Genomic DNA, 19429 nt, shown 5'->3' with positions numbered 1-19429 from the left:
TATTGTTGTGCTTTGTTGGTATAGCGTGGTGTAGGCTATGTTTATAAACAAGAATCTGACACTTTTCCTGAAGAAGTCGAATGTAGGCTGTCTAAAAGGGCAATTTTTCATTTGTTGTGGGTTTATCCCTGTGCACTTTTTTGTTGTAGCCCTGTCCTACAGAGAAGACAGATGTTATGTTAACTTTCTTTAAGCACCTTATATAGGCTATTCAGGGAGAGCATTTGCTGAGCATTGGCCAAATACTAATTTATCTATTTATTTTCAATTATTGGGCTTTGTTGGTATAGCCTGGTCTGCTGGAATGATAAAAACAAAAATATTATATATACATCAACTTGTAGTTTTTTCTTTGAAAGCATTTGTAGCATTTATTTAATTTATACAATGATACAAAAACTGGCAAAATAAATGAAAAAAATCCTGTACGCATTCGGTATTAGGCCAAATGTTTACAGAAATTTCGGTTTCGGCCAAAAAGTTTCATTCGGTGCATCCCTAGTATTATATCTATACAGCCTGGATGGATGGATGGATGGATGGATGGATGGATGGATGGATGGATGGATGGATGGATGGATGGATGGATGGATGGATGGATGGATGGATGGATGGATGGATGGATGGATGGATGGATGGATGGATGGATGGATGGATGGATGGATGGATGGATGGATGGATGGATGGATGGATGGATGGATGGATGGATGGATGGATGGATGGATGGATGGATGGATGGATGGATGGATGGATGGATGGATGGATGGATGGATGGATGGATGGATGGATGGATGGATGGATGGATGGATGGATGGATGGATGGATGGATGGATGGATGGATGGATGGATGGATGGATGGATGGATGGATGGATGGATGGATGGATGGATGGATGGATGGATGGATGGATGGATGGATGGATGGATGGATGGATGGATGGATGGATGGATGGATGGATGGATGGATGGATGGATGGATGGATGGATGGATGGATGGATGGATGGATGGATGGATGGATGGATGGATGGATGGATGGATGGATGGATGGATGGATGGATGGATGGATGGATGGATGGATGGATGGATGGATGGATGGATGGATGGATGGATGGATGGATGGATGGATGGATGGATGGATGGATGGATGGATGGATGGATGGATGGATGGATGGATGGATGGATGGATGGATGGATGGATGGATGGATGGATGGATGGATGGATGGATGGATGGATGGATGGATGGATGGATGGATGGATGGATGGATGGATGGATGGATGGATGGATGGATGGATGGATGGATGGATGGATGGATGGATGGATGGATGGATGGATGGATGGATGGATGGATGGATGGATGGATGGATGGATGGATGGATGGATGGATGGATGGATGGATGGATGGATGGATGGATGGATGGATGGATGTGTATTCCTATACATATCTATTTATACAGACTGGATGTATGTACATATTCTATTATATCCTATATTATACAGTATAAGAGTAGTCTGTAGTCCTTGTTGTTCTTCTTTTTTATGCCTATTGTTACTATGCATGTTCTGTATCTGCATTTCCAACAAGTAATGTATGTATGTATGTATGTTCCCTCTGCCTTCCCTCTCCCTAGTGCCTCTCTCTCTCCCTCCTATCTTCTAACCAGGTCCAGTGGATGCCCCACTGTCACCAGCAGACCACCCTGAGTCCGATAGATACCCCTGTGTCTACTGTGGATGATGTAGCATGTCCGTAGAATATTCTTTCTCCTATGATGCTTTTAGCCTCTCTCACTCTGAAATGTAATTCCATGCAATGTATTGCTTCATAAATGTTCTTAGCCGGTAGACAAACATACTCCTGGAGCTTGCTTGATCGCCTTGTTGAGAGGGGTCAGGGAAGAATTTTTACAGCTCACTTATCTGGCCCCCGGGTGATTACTGTTTTTTTGCTTCCCTCTGGAATATGTAGAGAGTGGGTCGTCTGCCCACCTCCCTTGTTCTCTGTAAAGCGCATTGTGTTGCCTCTGGGTATGAAATGCGCTATACAAATAAAGCTTTGATTGATTGATTGATGTATGTATGTATGTATGTATGTATGTATGTACATTGTATATGTAGGTACATGTATGTATCTATCTATCTATCTATCTATGATGATGATGATGATTATGATCACTGACTAATTGATATGATGATGATGATGATAATGATAGATGATGATCACTGACTGATCGATATGATGATGATGATGATTATGATGATCACTGACCGATCGATATGATGATGATGGTAGATGATGATCACCGACCGATCGATACGATGACGATAGCGTGCGATGTAGAGGAGGTTAACGGCACCGAGGGGAGTGATTCAAACAGGGGACCGACCAATCATGGACATTTTTGCCATGAGACCTCTCACCTGGTTGGGCGAGGAGCACCTCTTCTCGTACGACAGCCTGTTGGCGTCGATGGAGAAGCGGAAGCTGGAGCGCTTGATGCTGTCCTCCGACTCCGACTTGTGGAACTTGTCGCGGGCGGCGCGCTCCTCCTCCTCCTCCCTCTGCTTCCTCTTCTTCCTGCGGTTGCGCTGCTCCTTGGCACTCTTGGAGCTGAGCTTGGACGTCCCCGAGGAGGACGAAGAGGGGCGCCCTCTCCCGCTGTACTCCCCGCTCTCCGTCGCTGCTGCCGCGGCAACCTGCCAGCCAATCGCGAGCACAACACCACAGTTGTCACGGTAACGGACACCCGTCTTTGAGGGGCTTCCGTGAACGGAGCCGAGCCCCGCGCTGCAAGGCTTTTAACAGCAGAGGCAAAATAAATTACAAAATCAAATCAGAGTCAAACACCGCCTAAAATTGGAGGGTTAGGTTTTGAGTGACGCAGGGAGAAAGAGTGAGCAATGGAAAATGGTAGCTAAAAGCCTGAAGGCAATCTATTAATAATACTGGTAGTTAAGCTACCAGCCATGTGGACCGACTGCTATTGTAGGGAATGTTATATAAGAATAAAGTCCTCGTGAATCTCAAACCATGTTGCTTTAGCCTGGCACAGCCATACTGATCATGTGAGCTGACATTTTGAATGCCAGCTCCCATGATCAGGATGGCGACGCCAGGCTCATGTTGCTTTCAAAACCAACGCTTTCTTTTACCGAAGTAGCCTATCACTGGGAAGATCACGGACAAGCAGCAGGAATCTACCAAGGAACCCTCAATGTTCGCTCTCTCTATCCATCACATTCCCATAGTAATGCGCATTTGAGCACTCTCTAGAAACTGAAAAAAAACGGAAGTGTGTGTGTGTGTGTGTGTGTGGTGGGGGGAGTGTTCATAGGGCATGGCGAGGCTGAGCTGAGTTATATGGTAGGGAGCAAGGGTGATTTTTTGACCAAGGGGAGATGGTTCCTACCTGCGCCTCCTCCTGCTGCCGTTTCAGCTGCTCCAGCATGGCCTGGAACTCCTCCTCCTTCTGCTGGGCCTCCTCGATGGTGGCCTGGTTCTGCTCGTCGTAGGCCATGGCAACCACGGCCAGGATCAGGTTGACCAGGTAGAAGGAGCCCAGGAAGATGACCAGCACGAAGAAGATCATGTAGGGCTTACCGGCCGCACGCAACGTCTGGGAGGTATAAGGCACACGTGCACGCATGTGCACGCGCACACACACACACGCACACACACAGGAAAAGAAAGGGAGGAGGAGAGGTGGAGAGAAAAAGAACATGAAAAAGATAAGAGTGAAAAAGAGCAAGAGAGAGAGAGAGAAAGAGAGAGAGAGAGAAACACACTCTAACCCCAGACACTGGATCAACATGCGTCTTCCAATGAATTTTTTTTTTTTTTTTTTACAGTCTCCCTACCTGCTGGTAGAGGTTCTCCCAGAAGTCCTGGGTCATGAGTCGGAACAGTGACAGGAAGGCCCAGCTGAACGTGTCGAAGCTGGTGTAGCCGTAGTCTGGGTTCCGGCCCGCTTTGATGCAAGAGAAGCCCTCTGGACACTGCCTGCGGAGTGAACCATGGGAGTGAACGGACCCACCGCTAACGATAACGTACATAAACAACAACTGCACACTGGCCATTATTCACATCATCTCGCTGACCAGAGATGAACTGCGCTTTCCTTCTGACTTGACATTTTCCAACAACTACGATGGAACACAGTAGCCGAGCTCAGCTTGACCAGTACAGTACAGCTAAGCTTGACACATCCTTACAAAACAGCCGCCTAATCACTAAACAAAAATCCTCTGAATTACTTTACGACACAGACTCCATATCGAATGGCAAACACGTCTATGGTTTTGGATTGTGCTCATTGCTGTTTGCATCACTGAAGCGAAGCTTGGTTGTCTTAAACGGAGGAGGCTGTAGCTAAATCAACATGCATGGTGCCGTTTCTAATTGGCCGTATAAATAAAACATGTCAAGCCAGTCTTACCCAGCGCCACTCCCATTCCCACAGAGGAGTGCGTCCCTGCGGTTGGGGAGGAAATAGTAATTATCTAGGGAAGAAGAGAGACAGAGGGAGAGAGAGAGAGAGAGAGAGAGAGAGAGAGAGAGAGAGAGAGAATGAGTCAAGCCCGTCTTCAGGAGGGAACAATATAAGGAAGGACTGAAAAGTCTAAACATCATAGGCCCTGGATAGTCTCTCAGCTGTATGTTTTGGTATCAAACATCAACGCAGTAGCTAGGTAAAAGTGCTCTAAAAAGAGAGAGCGAGTTCAGGAAGTATGTTTTTGTGTGCCGACACACCAAGAAGAGGGAATCCTATTTGTCGCTCCCTTCCTCTTTCTTGTCGTTGTTGACCTGCAGTTCTATGTTGCTACCACAAGAGGCAGTGGTCCCAGAACATCAAAACAAAAAGACTCCACAGAATTCCCAGGTCAGCGGTGGACGAGTGGATAGTGCACCTCGAAGGTTGTGAGTTCAATCCTTGGTGTAGACATACCAAGGTACCATGACATATTTTGAAACTGGATGTTGTAGAAGTTATGTAACGAGCGTGGGTCATATTTGTTAATTATAGACCCTTTTACAGCCTAGTCAGCCAAGTATGCGCGCGCATTCTTGTAACAGTAGCAGAGGAAGACAGACGAAATCGCCATTATTAAGCGTACGGACTGGACTGAGGAAAATCAAAAATGCCTGTGTTTGGGGTGCCCATTTTATATCAGGTAAGTTATTTTGACTACCTGGTTTCACTGTAATGTCTGGTTGAAATGTAGCCCTTCTCAGTCCCGTTGTCGCATTCCGCTCGCTCATGCCAGACAACAGTCCTTTGCTGGTCCATTCACTTTGCCGTCAAAATAAATCGGTGTCGGCCTAGTTAGGAGAGGCACTCATATTTACAAGTATCAGATAAACATGAAACTTCACTTACCTAAGCAAAAGTGTCTATTTTAACAAATGCTGGGTTGAAGCTTCAAAGCACCGCCACCACCACAGAAGAAGACTACCTCGGAAAAATAATTTCACTCGGACAGAATGCGTCTAAATAAGTTGTTTATTGGTAGCGCCGAGGCTTCAAAACCCAGCATTTGTTAAAATAGACCCGGTTGCTTAGGTAAGTGAAGTTTCATGTTTATCTGACACTTGTAAATATGAGCGCCTCTCTTAACTAGGCCGACAGGAATGTAACAACGGGACTGAGAAGGGCTAGTTGAAATGTAGAGTAATATCTGAAGTAAACAGTAACCCATAACCTGGCTGCACGCTCAGCTAAAGCTAAGTTCAGGAAATGAAGCCCAATGATAGCTAGCTAACATTAGCTAGTGCTAGCTAACACGCTAGCTAGTGTTAGCTACCTAACTCAAGGCCCGAGGAGTTGGAGATACTGTGCACGTTCTCTCAAAGTGCTTTAGCTAAGGTTAGCTACTACAAGCTAGCTAGTCCTTGTCACCAACACTTGCCTCACAACGTACGTAGCTAAACCATTCACACAGCAAGCAATGTCAGCTGACTGGGACTGTCTCGTGAGTAGAATAACCAGTGTTGTGAAATACATTTAACAACTGGTCAGTTGATATGTTGCACAGCAATCGAGCAGGACAATATCATTAGGGCTAGGTTAGGTAGCTAGCTAAGTCAGCTTGCCCAGCTGGTATGGTTATAGGCTCATTCCTATGGGATAGCTTAGTAGTTTGTGATTTAGCAATGGGTTGACTAATCACTAGATCAATATTTTCAGTTGGGGATAGGACTACAACACCACCTGTGCTGTGGCACCAGGAATCTGCTCTGACCACTGTTTTTATTCAACACCATATCATGTTATTATGAAGATTAAATGTACTGTATGTCTACGCGACACAAAAAAGGCTTTATATAAATGTTATTTTTGGCCAATATTTTAATGCACTATTTTAATGCATGTCGGCTGCTGTGCAACGCTGATGTCCAGCCCCCCCAAAGATGGTCTTCAGGTGCAAGCCCCACCCGGACAGGACATGGCCAGACAGCAGTATCTGATCATGGATGGGAGTGACTGTGTCCATGATCACCTAGACATTGTCTGCTCCAGAATAACCATAAACATATCTTCATATCAATATAATATCAAGATCCTAGTAGATGTCCAAATAACCCACTGTGTCCTGGGTCTACTTATTCACCACCTAAAGGGAAGTTGTCATAGAAATTGTAGTTTCACCACCTCACCACCTCCCTCAACCTTTCACATAGCTGTGCTAATCTAATTTATGACAGGATGACCTCCAGGAGGTCAACACACCTAGACGCTGTCTGCTCCAGAATAACCATCCTTTGTCCCATTGTCCCTGCAAGAATGATCGCCTTTTCTCATGTCATGTGTCTGTATTCTCGACCACTGTTGATGATGCCTGCCATTTAATAGGACGTGTACAATGGGTTAGCCAATCACATCCCTGGAAGCGTCATATTTGTGTTGCTTTGAATATAAGGCTGCGCAAGACCAGACTGCGGCACTTCTGTTGGATGAACCACTCACATGTGTTGTCCTGAAGTCCTTGCGCTCGTATGTTTTCTCAAAAAAACAGACTTAACCTGTTTGAGCGAATCTTGGCAAATCCTTTTTAACTTGATCAGTTAAAAATCTTTTACAGTTGGCGACACGGATGAAAAGGGAGAACTGCTTGTGTTGCTTCAGGATCCGAGTGGATGAACGGGTCGGCAGACATGTCGGATCCATAGTGGGTTTTTGGAAAAGCAATCTTCTCTCTTGCGCCAGAGCACAAGGTGAGATGATTTCCCCCGTTCTTTCACTGGCTTCCTGAACTCACAGGTAGGTTTTGAACGAACCCTCTTGGATTTTGTGGGTCCATGAGAGCCGTTGCCGGGGGGTCCAAGCAGCAGAGGACGGTCCATGCAGCCGAACCAGAGATCTCAAGGGCAAAGCAGTGGGCCGCCACACTGTCCTCTCCTCTGATGAGCAATCGGAGAGTGACCTTGCCGGTCACCTCCTTCTCGTGGTCGTTGTTATGACAACATGGAGAGGCTCAACAGCCATGACCTCACAAGACACCACATACACACACACACACACTCTCTGGAACCTACATAGAACATTCAGTGGACAAGCTCAACAGCAATGACTGCATCAAAACACACGCACACACGCACACACTGGAACCAACATTGAACATTCAGACACGCAAACATGGAAGCTGCGATCCAGAAGAGTCGCCGCCTTATTTTCCCCAATGACATTTGATTATCCACAACAGGAGTGAATGAACTTTGAAATTATCTTGAAGAAATGTATGATATTTGTTTTAGAAGAGCTATAATGGTTGAAACATGAGCCGATAAATGAGTTTGAAGGGTTATTTATTTGGGTTTTTTTCCTCTAAATTGAACAAGAGGTTTTTTGCCCTTTTCAGAACTTCGACTGTTTTACACTGGTAACCATGTCATCTTTTTACATTGTTTCTGTCAAACTTTAAATCAAGTTTTTTTTGGTGAATGGTTTTCCCCTTTTTAGACTAGTAATCGTGTCATCTTTTTACCTTGTTTCCTGTCAAATTTCTGAACCAAGTTTTGGTGCATCATTTGCATGTGGAAAAAAAATAATCTAATTTTTCTTAAATGTTTCATAATAGAATTCTCAGGCCTTTTTAACTCTGCTCCACCTAGTGGAGAATTGTCATAGAAATTGTTGTTTCACCACCTCACCACCTCCCTCAACCTTTCACATAGCTGTGCTAATCTAATTTATGACAGGATGACCTCCAGGAGGTCAACACACCTAGACGTTGTCTGCTCCAGAATAACCATCCTTTGTCCCATTGTCCCTGCAAGAATTACTGCCTTTTCTCATGTCACGTGTCTGTATTCTCGACCACTGTTGATAATGCCTGCCATTTAATATGACGTGTACAATGGGTTAGCCAATCACATCCCTGGAAGCGTCATACCTGTGTTGCTTTGAATATAAGCCGTGCAAGACCAGACTGCGGCACTTCTGTTGGATGAACAACTCACGTGTGTTGTCCTGAAGTCCTTGCGCTCGTATGTTTTCTCAATAAACCAGACTTAACCTGTTTGAGCGAATCTTGGCAATCCTTTTTAACTAGATCAGTTAAAAATCTTCTACAAAGTGCAAAACAGCAAGTCATGACCTTTATCCAGTTGAACCCATTGCAGCAAAATAGCTAACATTACAGGAATCATCAGTGTAACTGCTTTAGCCACTGACCGCTACCATTAATGTTATGGAAGCTGCTGCTAGTTGTTGTGAGCCCATGAGCTTACTGGCTATCTCGCTCTCATTGTGCTGGATTAGCATTGGAAGCATTGGAACTGATGTGTCCAGGTGACAAGACCCATCTTTATTTATCAAACATTACCGTCCTACCAGTCCCGCACAGAAACAAGCCAGCCAACACACAAAAGACCTGGCCTGGTTTCAACACGGTCCCAGCTTGAAAATGGTATAGCATGAAAGCTCATGAACAAGACCAGTAGAACTCAAGAAAAACATTCTGTAGGATAACAAGAAAGAAAGAAAGGAAAGAAAGAAAGAAAGAAACAAACAAACAAACAAACAAACAAAGAAACAAAGAAACAAAGAAAGAAACAAAGAAACAAAGACAGAAAGAAAGAAACAAAGACAGAAAGACAGAAAGAAACAAAGAAACAAAGACAGAAAGAAAGAAACAAAGACAGAAAGACAGAAAGAGAGAGATGATGCCTCGCTAGCAGATCTCTATGACTCACTCTCCCATTCTAATTCAGATGTATCAATTAACATAACATGTACAAAGGATAAATCGTCCAGGGTTCATGGCAGAGAAAAAGAGTTCATCATTCTCTCTCCTTCCTTTAGCTCTTCCTATTCCTTCTATCCTTCTGCCATACCTCTCTCTTGCTCTCTCTCTCTCTCTCTCTACCATATCATTCCCTCTCCTCTCTCTCTCTCAAATCAGTGTGTCATGCTGCTGGTCTGTGTCTCCTCATCGCACCACTCACAGGCAGTGACTCAGTCTCCCCGGGCGTGAAGCAGCGCGTGTGTCACACACAGACGGGAGCGAGGAGAGAGGAGGTGGGGGGATTGTTTAGCCGATTATCCAACACGTTCGCCATGGTTTCCCACCAGGCCTCGTTAGAGCACGGATCCTCCTCCCGGCCATCGCTGTCACTCCCTATCACGGGCTGCATCGTCATCGGGCGGGGTCCGGGCTGCCTCCAGCCCCCCCCCCCCCCCCACTCGCTATATCAAGTGAGGAGTGTGTGATTCAGACCGTCTGGGGCCTCGTAACTCGACTCCTCGTTAACCTCTCGCACGCCGCGCAGACACAACAAAGGCCGGGAGCACTTACTCTTATCCGAAATGTAGTCCGTCCAGTTGAAGAGGCCGGTGATGTTCAGGTCGGTCTCATTCAGGTCCGGGTTCAGCGTTGCGTTCAGGAGCAGAGTCCCGTTCAGGAGCAGGAAGTCGTCGGCGTCCGTGCTGTTGGGCGTGAGAACGCGGACGCACTTGTTCCTCAGGTTTCCCATGAAGAGCTGCAGGCCGATCAGGGCGAAGACGCTGAGGCAGAAGACGGTGAGGATCATGACGTCCGACAGCTTTTTCACCGACTGGATGAGGGCGCGTACGATGGTCTTCAGCCCTGCCCAACGGCAGACGGAAGGAAAGAACACACCGGAAGGTCTTTGGTTAGCAGACAGTGAGTCCACAGGTTCACGTGTGGAAAATAAGCGGGAAAATGCTTAGCTGCTAACGGTAGCTAGCAAGCGTGCAGAGGAGATCAATATTCCAGGTTCCTGCATGGGTGTATATGTATTTATGCCATTCATACAAGAACCTAGGTGAGATACCCTGGAACTCTAATGCAGAGCTCCAGACATGGTGCTGTTAGTAGCTCTTTTCATTACACACTGACAATGGCCTTGGCAAACTGTTAACAGGAAGTTGTTGCTTTTGGAGATGGTACTGTATCTTGTGTTTGTCATTCCAAGTTCCAGGGACCCCTTGAGGTGCCCAAAGCAAGGCCTGAAAAACGCCTACCGAGAAATATAATTTAGATTCAATTATTGATCGCTTTGCTTACAATCCCTTTCACATCCTAAGTACTATCACTGCAGCACTACACTTACATAAGAAATTAAATTAACCTTCGCAGTTTGACAGGGACCATATGTGTGGGTGTGATGGGAGAGAATGTGAGCAGACTATGGTTAGATAGCCCCACACTAAGCATAGGGCCAATGAGGTGATCTCTCATGAAACCTAGAAATGCTTCCACAGTATTTTGTTAGAGTGTGTGTTATGGCATTGTAAAAAACATCACTCACCATGTCACAATACCCAATAACAACACAGTTTAACAAGACATGCACACACAAACACAACACCAGGAGGAGAGGATTCCTACATACACACACTACTGCTCATCGACACTGGGAGAAAAAAAAAGGCTTTTGCAATGTCTCATGCAAAAAGATGAGAGAGATAAACGATTTAAAAAAATCTACCAATAATTCCCAAGGCAAGGGATGGTGCATCCCATAACAGGAAATGCACTTGAGTAATGGGTCTATAAGCTAAGAATCCTTTCCATCACTGTGGACTGGGCCCAGATTCCTGCTTTTGCTGGCCTTGGGGCAGAGAGAGGGAGAGAGAGAGAGGGAGAGAGAGAGAGAGAGAGAGAGAGAGAGAGGGAGAGAGAGAGAGAAGAGAGAGAGAGACAGGGAGAGAGGGACAGGGAGAGATAGAGAAGGAGAGAGAGAGAGAGAGGGACAGGGAGAGAGAGAGAGAGAGGTGTTTCCTCTTCAGGCCAGCTATAGTGAGATGTGGGCAGCAGAATAGCTCAGATGGAGGTGAAGGCCAGCCTTTAGCCTTTAGCGTTTTTTTTCTTGCGGGGGGTGGGTGGGGGGCATTAAGCCTGTGACCTACGACCCTGGCTCCCTCACCTGGGATGACTGATATAGTTTTCAGGGCTCGCAGAACCCTGAAGGTTCTCAGTGCTGAGACATTGCCCAGGTCCACAAACTCTGTCACATATCTGTAAGGGAAGGAGGGGGAGGGCGGGGGAGGGGGATTGTTTGGGGTAAAGGGGACAATTGGGGGGGTGGGGGTGGGGGGGGGGTTGGTGGTCGTACACACACACACACAAACAAATACACACGCACACCAAAATAAGACAAACGGGTGAGGGTAGAGGGGTGGGTGGGATAGGGGGGGAGGGGGGACAAACAGTCACACACGGAGACAACATGGCTGATGCGTTGGCAGCAGGCACAGAGATGCCTTACCTGGGATCACTGAGATAGTTTTCAAAGCTCGCAATACTCTGAATGTGCGCAGAGCTGAAACATTGCCTAGGTTTACAAACTCTGTTATATACCTGCAGGATCAAATGCACAGTTACCAGTCAGTTATGCACAAAGGCACACAAATGTGCACGCACACCCATGCACACACACACACACATGCATGCACACACACACATGCATGCAGCTAGCTAGCTTAGGCTACTCAACCGTGATACAGAAATATAAGATCCTGTTGCTGTAGGGGTCTAAATCCATTGCAAGAGCATGCAGGATTATGATTTGAACCCAAGCCGGATAACTCAGTCTAAGGCCCAATCCCAATCCTTAACCCTAGCCCCTAGTTTTGGAGAGCCCTCGACTGGCCCTTCAGAACGGAGCCACAAAGGATAGGGGTTGAAATCTTTAGCTAAGAAATGGGACATCACTCGCTACGTCTTCAATCTGAATTATTGTATTAGTTGCCTGATCTTCTGTGGAGTCCCTGGGATGTTAGAGTATAATAATTATATTAATATTATTATAGAGACAAATCTGACCAAATTTCAGGACAGAACAAGACAGATTAATCAATTGTACAGCCAGGAAACATGTTTACACATCTTCTGTTAACGTTAGTCCTGCCCATATAAATGCACTGATATCAGATGAGAAGGGAAGTGCAAAAAAAAAAATGCTACTGGATTATTTTTCAGACTTGATCACGAACGAGACATGGAATCAACTGTCACTCAAAAATCGTTGTTTACACAAAGTTCTATTGATTACATTAGATTCAACATTGCATTTCTGAAATGTGTGTCATAACGATCCAATGTCATGTTGCTTCGCATCTACTGTACATTAAACTAGGTTTTTCCACAGAATTTACAATTTATGAATGATTATTTGCAATCTTTCACGGAACCGGCAGCTATGTTTCATATCACTGCCTCGGTTCGCAAAGCATTGTGTGAGTCTTCATCTACCCCTCGGTTTCAAGTCAGCATCTGAAAACCCTCGTTTTAGAGGGCTGTTTGAACGCCCACTAGCCCTCGATATGCTCCCTATCCCTAGAAGCTAAAAGGAATGGGACACACTGCCCTACAGATGTAGGGGTAGGGCCAAGGGCTAGGGCTAAGGGGGGGTATTGGGATTGGGCCTAAATGTTTGAGAGGGGCAGGCCAATCCGACCTCTGAGAAGTGAAATGCTTACAGGACTGATAGTGGCATAATAGCCATTGCATCCTGGGGAAGTATCTATTCAAGGTTAGGAAAGCTTTATCATCTATTTTTAGGGGTTTAAATTAATGTGGACGCATCTGTAGGGACTGGGCTACTCACGCCATGAGGATAACACTGAAATCCAGCCAGTTCCATGGGTCACGAAGGAAGGTGAACTTCCCCAGACAGAATCCTCTGGCCAAAATCTTGATGAGGGACTCAAAGGTATAAATCCCTGTGAATGTGTACCTGGTCAGAGGGTGAGAGAGATAGAGAGAGAGAGAGAGAGAGAGAGAGAGAGAGAGAGAGAGAGAGAGAGAGAGAGAGAGAGAGAGAGAGGGAGGCAGAATATGGAAGAAAAACAATGAGTGGAAATAGCATTGAGAGAAAAACATATACTGGACATTCTTGCCAGTAAAGCAGATGCTTTGTATATTAAGACTTTTGTATACAGTGCAAGAGCCACTGCTACAGTATCCATCCATGTTCAGTGATTTACAAAGAGATTACACTTTTTACAGGAATTTTTGTTTTGTTTTAAACACTGGACAGGCTAAATATGGACTGAAAAATTCATAGTGCCATGAAACAGCAATCCACACATTCTATATGGACCAGTGACATCTTTCTATCATGTCACTTTCCTGATGGACGAGTGTGGAACAAAGCTGAACAATGTTAGAAGTCAGGGACTTACTCTACATTCTTGGCCCATTCTGGGGGGTTGCTCAGGGTCATGAACGCACAGTTGGTCAGGATGGTGAACATTATCAGCATGCTGAACATGGTAGAAGCACTCAGGTCAAGGAACTGAACATTCTCATTCAGGATTCAAAAAGCAAAGCCATTCATCCTGAACATTCACACAAAGCATACCTAACAATGAACACTGAGCAAACCATGTGCTGTACAATGCAATGATTAGCATGTGTTTATCCCTTGTTGTGAAAGGATATGAATGTACTAAAACTTTAATCGATATTTTCCTTAGAGGGTTGAAGGGGCTTAAGATGTACAAGGCAGGAGTGGCATTGAAACGGAAGATTGCCTTCCCTCGATTCAATACTATAAAGGTCTGAAAATGAGAGCGAGAGAGAGAGAGAGAGAGAGAGAGAGAGAGAGAGAGAGAATGATTAATATTAGTGAGAGTACGTTAGTGAGAGTGAGAAAACAATAGCAACTTACTGTAATGTGAATGTCTTACTTCATACAGTATGGCAACATTATTATCCAAATGTCAACATGGCAACATTATTTTAGCAAATAAAAAGGGTTTGTGAAATGGATGTGTGTCAAAGTATCTCCTTACCACAGATGTAGAGGTTGATATTGCCTGTTGATTTCTCCTGGCCTCACTGACCACTGTTTACATAGTGATCGCGGTACTGAGGGTATCTTTTAGTGCAAAAAGTATCTCTAGATGTAACCTGGTTCATTTGCTAATATTATAGATAAATTAAAAAAGTGAAAGTATTATAATCTCCTTTGACTTTTTCCACTTGTTGCGCTAAGCTAAAACACAAGGTGTTGATAAACAAATTCGGGGCAAACTGTTGCCAAATCCAAAACACACCATCTGAAATCCGATTTGGATTCTGACTCCAGAAAACATTCGACGCACCTGACAGAGTACACAGAATGTGATGGCGTACTGCGCAGTTTCGCACAGACCTCTGCTATCCTGGGACAGACATGTTGTTACTTCTCCTCCCTCTGTCTGGCACAGTCCATGCCCCGGGGACACACTTTGTGTGTGTGTGTGTCTGTGTGTGTGTGTGTAGCTGGATGACTTCAGCTGGCACCGCAGTCCCGATCACCAGTTCTTATTTTGGAGTATATCTCCATACCTGCCACTGTCTTATAACGCCCCTGCAGACTGTCTGTGATGTGACCCTTGAAGGGCGTACAGTATTGCATGCTCACCCCGTTGGCAGGCAAACGCTGCTCTGTCTATTTATGTGATTGTGTTGTACTTATTTTTAGTTGCATCGCGATGCACAATAGCCCCTAATGCTCTCTCCTGATGTGGAGAAAGAAACACTAGAATAGCACATTTCTACTTTTCTAAAGGGTAAACGTAATTGCAGCAACTGTAGCTATTACGCAGGCATTGTGTACAATAATACAGTGCACCAAGACTACAACAATCAAGTCCTTAAAATAATTGCTATTGGATCTATTGAGATTAGAACGTATCCTGCTTGCTACTGTTCACATTTGAATATTTTATTTATTCATTTGATGTTTGGTTCTGGTCTGGTATGGTTTGGAACTCACCTTGTTCCAGTACAGCTCTGGTTTGGTATGGTCTAGAACTCACCTAGCTACAGTTCTGGTCTGGTCTGGGTCTAGAACCCAGTACAGCTCTGGTCTGGTATGGTCTAGAACCAAGTATAGCTCTCTACTGGTCTGGGTGTAGAACCCAGTACAGCTCTTTTCTGGTCTGGGTGTAGAACCCAGTACAGCTCTGTTCTGGACTCACTTTCTGATTGCTGTAGAAGGTGTCCAAGTCCTCCAGCGGTGTGGAGACCATGCCTGAGGGGATGTCCCCATAGATGAAGGGGAGGGACTTCCCTGCCTCCAGGTCGCTGTTGGGCTTGGGTCCGTCCTCGTCATCGCCGTCGCTGCGGCGGTCCGTCCGCGGTCTCCGGGCCTCCTCCTCTGCAATGCGCCTCTCGATGGCGGCCAGCGACTCGGGGCAGAAGGGGCGGAAGCTGTCAGGTCCGGGCGGTACAAGCAGCTGTGCCATCTTGTCATCCTGCTCCTTCAAGGGGAAGCGTGGGGCTCCGCCCGGGGAGGGGGCTGCGGAGAGGGAGGGGCAGAGGTGAGGTCTTGGTCTGGGGTGGGGGTGAGGTTTGGGCTGGGGCAGGAGTGAGGTTTGGGCTGGGGCAGGGATGAGGTCTTTGAGCTGGGGCGGGGGTGAGGTTTGGGCTGGGGCGGGGGTGAGGTTTGGGCTGGGGCAGAGGTGAGGTTTGGGCTGGGGCAGAGGTGAGGTCTTTGAGCTGGGGCGGGGGTGAGGATTGGGCTGGGGCAGGGGTGAGGTCTTTGAGTTGGGGCGGGGGTGAGGTTTGTGCTGGGGCAGGGGTGAGGTCTTTGGGCTGGGGCGGGGGTGAGGTTTGGGCTGGGACAGGGGTGAGGTTTGGGCTAGGGCGGGGATGAGGTTTGGGCTGGGGCGGGGTTGGGGTCTTTGGGCCGGGGCAGGGGTGATGTCTTTGGTTTGGGGCGGGGGGCGACGAGGTCCCTGAGGTGATGCAGAGGGACATGGCCGCAGAAGACCAGGGTGGACAACGCGAGGAGGAGAGCGCCGAGGGTCACTCCCTCAGCCGAGCGCCAGGCAAAAATGATCCCTTCATCCTCTGCTTTGTAGTCTGGCTGCTGAGATACCACATATGCTAAAGCCCGCTGGCTTAGGATGGCAACGGTGCATTTCAAAACCCTACACTGCACCGGACAGTTGCGCACCGGACAGTAGCGCAATCCACATTTTTGTTTTGGATACATCTTGCGATGCTACTCCAAACATTGACAGATATCTCGTTTTCTCGCGCGTTGCGATTCACCCCTCCCTTCCCATGCACCCAAGGGCTCACCTGCCGCCCCCCCCCCCCCCCTCCCCCCCAGGGGACAAACGGCCAAGTACAAACAAGTTCTACCCCAAAACCCTGGTGGGCCATTAGAAACAAACCGCCCATGCCGTCTAAACCTCTCCGCCTTCAGAGGGGTGTGTTGTCCCTCTGGAGACACCGTACGCGGCCTGTCTGGTAACAGGGAGGAGCTTCCCGTGCCTGGGACCAAAACACACGGGGCTGGTGACACCCCACCATGTAGTACATGATTTATTACATTACATTATGCTTGGTCACTGAGGGATCTTTTTAGATTTCTTTTTTTTTGAACTTCTTCTTTTTTTACGTTTTATGTCTATGATTTGGTTTGGTGTCTCTTGATCTCAGTGCAATCATTGCATTTTTAACCTTATATAATGTAGTCATGATCTTACAAATAAGTCTGAGACATTTATAGTTACTGCTAAAACATGTCTTGGAACATGAATTGAGTTACATTGGAGGCAGGATATTCCTGTCATCATAGTCGTAATGTATAGAGAATATCAACTAGCTTCTCCCACGAGGGGAGCCATCAGCTTGTGTTTTAAAGGCTGCCTGGGGACCTACTGCTCTGATATGAAAGTTGACAGCATGTCAAGCGTGAGGGATAGAAGTAGAGGCCTGGTCGACCTTCGGCCCTCCACACACCCACCCCTTGCTAGACAGGGCCTGGAATCACACACAGCAGACTATAGGCTACCAAAAACGGCTATTAAGTATTTCAATATTCTCTACGATGGACTAAATAATGGGAGCTCATCATGGACTACTCGAGGGTTTCCAAAAGCGATGTGGTTCGGACATATTAAACATCTCAAGAGACAGCTAGTTAAATGACACATCTCGTCACAGAAAAATCTAACAGCTCAAGACGTCTTAGCCTTAGCAAAAAGCCTTCGAAAAATGGCATAAACGTGGTTGTCTTTCTAAGAATTGTGTTAGCCTACGCATCACTAGACGGAACCATGGGATCTAAACAAAAGTGATCTGAGGCCTTCTCTATCCCATAAAACAAATATCATATACTAACAAATTCATTTCTGGCCTGTACTAATCGATCATTTAGCCAACGTCGAATTATTGCATAATTTGTAAACAGCGGTCGCTCTCCGTGGTGCTGAAAAACAACACCGCTGGTTGCAGTTGGCAACAGGTAGAAAATAGATGGTACACTATATTCAAGCCTACAAAAATATATCTGACATTTTTCCATCGCGTAGCATAGTCTAAAATACAAGAATATGTGTGAGATAAGTTAGAGGTTTCAATTCATGGTCTAAAAGCCCGACAGACAAATCTAGAACACTTGGAAATCAATATGTGACGAAATATGTAGCATACACGAGGATAAACAGGCAACTGCTAAAACAAGGTGAGTCTTGATGCCATACCTTAATATTCAAAAAAAGCAGAGGAGGTAATAACTGGCGCCATGTCTCCGAGCGCTTTCAGGACTATGGCTTCTAACATCTCCACCCAGCTCCTGCAGCCTAGTCTGACACGCTCAGCTCCAAAATCGAGGCTCAGATTATACTTGGAACGGACAAGGACCTGAAGGAACACACGTAGCCATGTCGCTCTCAATCAATTGACGAAACACAGTAACTACAGAGAGGTTGAGCGTTTTTTCCAAACACGTCAGCCACCCAACCATCCTCGCGGTCTGTACAACTGAATGAATCCGATGCGCCTGGGCGTGCCCTTGCCAGATGTGGCTATTCCTCCTGTTCTACACTATAGAACCATTAGCATACTTGAAGCAGGAATACAGATTTTATTTAGATCTATTTTCTCTGTATTTTGTCTGTCCTAGTCGGGTAAATCTTACTTCCTGAAAGAGGTTAACTCAAAATCAATCCAATTCGCTTCTGCCCCTTTTAATACACGGCATTGAATGATCAGGCATTGGTGGAGGCCTATCCATGGGAAAAGCCTTACTTACACATTTTGTCAAAATATTGTAGGCTACGCATTTATGTATCATATTTCCAGACAAACTTAGATCATAACGGTATATGCCTCGGTCCTTCAATCTCGTGCATGACCCAAAACGAAAATGTCCTATAAACAATACAGAGGTTTCTAAATCCTCTCTGAATCTAAAATTGACGTCATTAAAGGTTATTAAAAACCATAATGGAAATCATAAACAAAATGCCAGGTAAAGTAACACTGATTCACCTAGGCCTAATAGGCTATATAATTTGAATGAACATGTTTGCTGTCTGGAAACGTGAAAAGAAATATCAGTTGTGATCTTATTATGAAAAGCCTTAAATATGTTTTCATCACTAGGCCTACCGCGCTTATGTTGTGTATTTTAATAGCGCTCTTCCGACAGATCTGACATAACGATCCTACTCACCACCATTATAATCCCCGGCAGGTGGCTTTACTCACAAAGGTGGATCCCATCACAATTATCCGAGCGAATTATCCTTTCTCACTGAAAGCCTAGCCTACTGAATTAAAGATGCGCCCCTCTTCTAAAGCTAGGCTATATATACGCAGGTAGGCGATTCATAGGCTATATCAAAGGTGAAAAGGACCGTGGTAAGATTGTAGCAGCTCTTGTAAAACAAAAATCGATCTGCGCTTCCGGTTTGGAAAGACATACAGGGTGGGAATTGAATGTTCCCAAAGCCGTCACCGTGCAGTGAAAGTAGCATATAGGCTTTTATGCTAAATGCATTTCATGTAAAATGCCGAAACTTCTGGAAGTAACAGTGGACATAACCACACAGACAGAATGGTCAAATAATCCGAATGTGATATGTCATAAATAATGTGTATTATTTTCTCTCGTTTTTTCAAATGTAAAATACGTTATTGTTCTGTGTTGTTTTCAAATATTATTTATGAGTATGATAT

The 19429-nt window shown here is 45.7% G+C and overlaps 1 protein-coding gene across 5 annotated transcripts in view; it reads right to left on the bottom strand.

Annotated features, from left to right (window-relative positions):
* Positions 1 to 15699, bottom strand: part of scn1lab (sodium channel, voltage-gated, type I like, alpha b) — a gene marked incomplete at both ends in the record, with an annotated part of 56607 nt that extends 40908 nt beyond the window's left edge. For 4 of the 5 annotated variants that reach the window (XM_084447267.1, XM_084447268.1, XM_084447269.1 and 1 more), the window contains 10 exons: positions 2420 to 2695; positions 3409 to 3615; positions 3857 to 3998; positions 4435 to 4498; positions 9794 to 10084; positions 11730 to 11821; positions 13071 to 13199; positions 13648 to 13745; positions 13915 to 14025; positions 15433 to 15699. In XM_084447267.1, the coding sequence (XP_084303393.1) occupies positions 2420 to 2695; positions 3409 to 3615; positions 3857 to 3998; positions 4435 to 4498; positions 9794 to 10084; positions 11730 to 11821; positions 13071 to 13199; positions 13648 to 13745; positions 13915 to 14025; positions 15433 to 15699 (1677 nt within the window). Of the gene's footprint in view, positions 1 to 2419; positions 2696 to 3408; positions 3616 to 3856; positions 3999 to 4434; positions 4499 to 9793; positions 10085 to 11387; positions 11509 to 11729; positions 11822 to 13070; positions 13200 to 13647; positions 13746 to 13914; positions 14026 to 15432 lie in introns of those variants that run through there. The other variant, XM_084447271.1, reaches the window with a different exon arrangement.
* Between the last annotated feature and the right edge of the window lie 3730 nt (positions 15700 to 19429).

The sequence above is a fragment of the Borostomias antarcticus genome, assembly GCF_949987555.1.
Source record: "Borostomias antarcticus genome assembly, chromosome: 12".
NCBI classification, from domain to species: domain Eukaryota; kingdom Metazoa; phylum Chordata; class Actinopteri; order Stomiiformes; family Stomiidae; genus Borostomias; species Borostomias antarcticus.
Note: the sequence above shows the minus strand (reverse complement) of the source record. Positions and strands in the feature narration are given on the sequence as shown.